The sequence below is a fragment of the Condylura cristata genome, unplaced genomic scaffold (assembly GCF_000260355.1).
Source record: "Condylura cristata isolate star-nosed mole 26May11 unplaced genomic scaffold, ConCri1.0 scaffold00034, whole genome shotgun sequence".
Classification (NCBI taxonomy): Eukaryota; Metazoa; Chordata; class Mammalia; order Eulipotyphla; family Talpidae; genus Condylura; species Condylura cristata.
The window spans coordinates 3,221,407-3,224,527 of NW_004567135.1; the positions used below are offsets into that span (position 1 = coordinate 3,221,407).

A 3,121-nucleotide genomic window follows, 5' to 3' on the forward strand; every position below is an offset into this window, starting at 1 on the left:
AATAAATCCTTCAAAAAGTGCGATGAACAATGAGTAATTTCCTCATATATGCTAAATTATGAAGAGGTGGGGAAAACTCAGAATTTTGGGTTGAGGAAAAGGGTCATCAAGGACCTCAGTGAATCCTGCCTACTTGAAATTGAGCAACTCCACAGGTGGACACGAGCAGTGGCTGGAAGTCTAGAGGATTCCATCTGGTTTGAATGCTCGAGTTTGGGGAACACATCAGAATTAGGAGGAGGTGCCGAGAAGGTAAAACTGTTCCCCCAATGTCTGCTAAAATGGACAGGTGTGTGTGTGGGGGGGAACAAAGGTTCGAGGGTTCTCATTACCTTCAGTGTGACCAACTGCTAGAATTCTAGTCCACTGTAGCTGGAGTACAGCCAGCTGCACCTTGCTGTCCAAACATTTGGAGTGTGAAGCCCTCTGGTGGCCACCTGAGCCTAGCAAGGCTATTTCAGAGGTGCTGATGGGTACCCGCACTGCAGGTAACCTTCCCAGGGCTGGAAGGGCAGGTGGGCTCCCCATCAGTGGTCAGTGGGGTTTGATTAGCTCATAGGCTGGGCCTCAAGCACATGGGATGCCTTTATTTCTGGCACTCCAAAATAGGGTCTTCCAGAAAACTGCCGTCAGCACCTGGAGACGCATGCCTGCATTCACACAGCACAAGAACTCGAGGAAAAGGCAGTTAAGAACCAACCTGGGAAAAGGACAGGCTGTGCTTACATTTTTATTTATGCATACAAGAACTAAGGTACAGCCCATGTTTGGGGGTCAGGATTCATCAAAGCAAGAGTGGGGAGCAGAGCAGACAGATGCACCGAAATCCCTGCTGAGGGCAGCACTGGGGGAGGGAGGAGCGGTCTGCTGCGCCGAGGGTCACTCCCTGGCCAGAAAGAATTGAGATAGCTTCAAATTAACGTATTTTGTAAAACCCGTTTCAAAGTATATTCCCAAACATGTTTCCAATGTATTATTCCTTAATTTTTAGTTATAGGATAAATGAAACATGATCAGTCAGGCATAGCGTTTCCCAAACCTTGTATGGAATTTCTACTTGCAGCCGCTTCACGTTTTTTGCCGACAAGACATTTACGAGGAAAAGGGGCAGGCGAGGCCTGGTTTACTGATACTGCATGTCTGAGACAGAACTTGATGAGTTACAGACGTGCCAGGCTCGCGCCTCCCTCTGCACTCACTATGCGACAGCCCGGATGGGCTCCCCACTCAATGCTCAACTTCCCCTTAGCCTCCTGGGTCTTCCCCCCTATTTTTAGGACAAAGTTATCACCGGCCAGGTTGAACTAACCTAATGGAGATGCCTTAACCACTTTTGTTCCAGTTATGCAAACCTGGGAGGCCACAGAAACAAACAGAAAAGAAACTCCACCAGGACTTGACTCGTCCTCCTTGAAAACAGCACACGGTCCTCCACACCCACACTCGGTATAAAGTGGTCAGTCCCTACCACAGGCAAAACCCGCGCTCAAACCAGCAACAGATACACGCAAACGGGCCACATCATGTATAAATTGCATTTATTCCCCGACTTGTTCTTCAGTCTTTACATGGGCTTTTCTGTTGCTTCTTTACATGGGCTTTGGAGGTGGTCGTGGGGCAGCACCCTGAAATGCAAAGGAATGAAAGGATTAAAAGCCACCGCGAGCGTCACCCTTCCCTAAGGTCTTTACCACCACACTTGCGTTAACTAACATCACTATCGCAGGGGGAGACCACACTCCTCCCTCTGAAACATTCTAACCATTCCCCCCCTTAAAATCTTTCTCTAAGTAACTGTTTTGAGTGTGGGCCCTTACTGTACCTCATCCCTGGAACCCTAACATTCCCTACTTGGCCCCTCGCAACTTTTGTCCATCAACCCACTGTCTGTACCTCTCCTGGACACTTACCGCAGGTCTAAATCGGGGTGGGGGTGTTCTATCCTTCCGAGCCTCACGAGAACGATTCCTGACCACCTTGCTGTGAATGGCACAGCTCACGCAGTAATGCAGTTTCACGTACAGCTTGGGAAGCACATAGGCTAAAAGACAAAGCAGAAAGACATCGCACGCCCGGCCTGCGCTGCTCTTTCCTATGCACCCCACAGTCAAAACTAAGCCCACCTATGCCAGGCAGTCACTGAACCTCGCGCCAACGGCTCAGTTCTGGTGTGTGGGCACAGCACAGCCATCAGTTTTACCAGTGAGCCCCACTTGCCCTTGCGTAGGACCCAAATAACAAGCCAATAACCCAGTTCCCCAAGCAGTTACTCCTGGGCCCCCAGCTGCCCAAGAAAGTCAATCTGCCGTAAAAACAAGGACCAAACACATCACGCCTCAAAGGTCACCCCTGCGAACCAAACCCGACTGCTTCCACTCTTGAAACAGTCAAAGAACCAAATCAGCACATCTTCACACCACACGCAGCAGGTTGGCAGTAACTCAGTAATCATAAGTAAATTCTCCCCTGGAAGAGCTTCAGTCAAGACTAAAGATAACGGCGGGAGGGGAGCTCCATCAAGCGGTGACCAAAACGGGGCAACAAACGAGGGCAAGACCATCAAACGGCAGCTGGCTGCTGCCTGCCATCTGGGACACCCGACAGAGTGACTGTCCGTCACACATGCAAACCGATGTTTTACAACAGGGACACCTTAAACCTTCAGCTGCCATGACTCCGGGGCTGGGCCTCCCTCGTCCTGTCTCGATGCGGCGGTCGGCTGAACCTACTCAGAGCGGGCAGGTTTGGGGCTCCAGGGGCGGCCCTCTCCTTGCCCACACCCGTCCTCGGCGCAGTGACCATCACACCGGCGGCACCTTGGGGTGGCGGCCGCCCTCCACACTCCCCGCGCCCGGGGGGCCCGCTCACCATCGAACACGCTCGCTTCCGATATGTCCCTGACGGCTGCGGCCTCCACGATGTTGCGAATGACGAACTTCTTAATGGCCTTGTCCTTGGGCACGCAGCGGGCGCAGTTGGTGCAGCGAATAGGCTGCACGTGGCCGCGGCCCTTCTTGGCACGACCGTTATTCCTTCTTTTCTTGGTCTGCGCGAGATTAAAGCCCGTTAGGCAGGGAGCGCCATGCACCCGGCCTCGGCGCCCCTCGCGGCGACACCCCGA

At 52.5% G+C, this 3,121-nt stretch overlaps 1 protein-coding gene across 1 annotated transcript in view; it reads right to left on the minus strand.

Moving 5' to 3' along the window:
- Window positions 1-1,521: 1,521 nt before the first annotated feature.
- Window positions 1,522-3,121, minus strand: part of RPS26 (ribosomal protein S26) — a 4,845-nt gene continuing 3,245 nt past the window's right edge. The window contains exons 2-4 of the mRNA XM_012732288.1: window positions 2,869-3,103; window positions 1,911-2,041; window positions 1,522-1,625 (exon numbers count right to left, since the gene is read on the minus strand). Coding sequence (XP_012587742.1) covers window positions 1,590-1,625; window positions 1,911-2,041; window positions 2,869-3,103 — 402 coding nt within the window. The 3' untranslated portion in view covers window positions 1,522-1,589. The remainder of the gene's footprint in view (window positions 1,626-1,910; window positions 2,042-2,868; window positions 3,104-3,121) is intronic.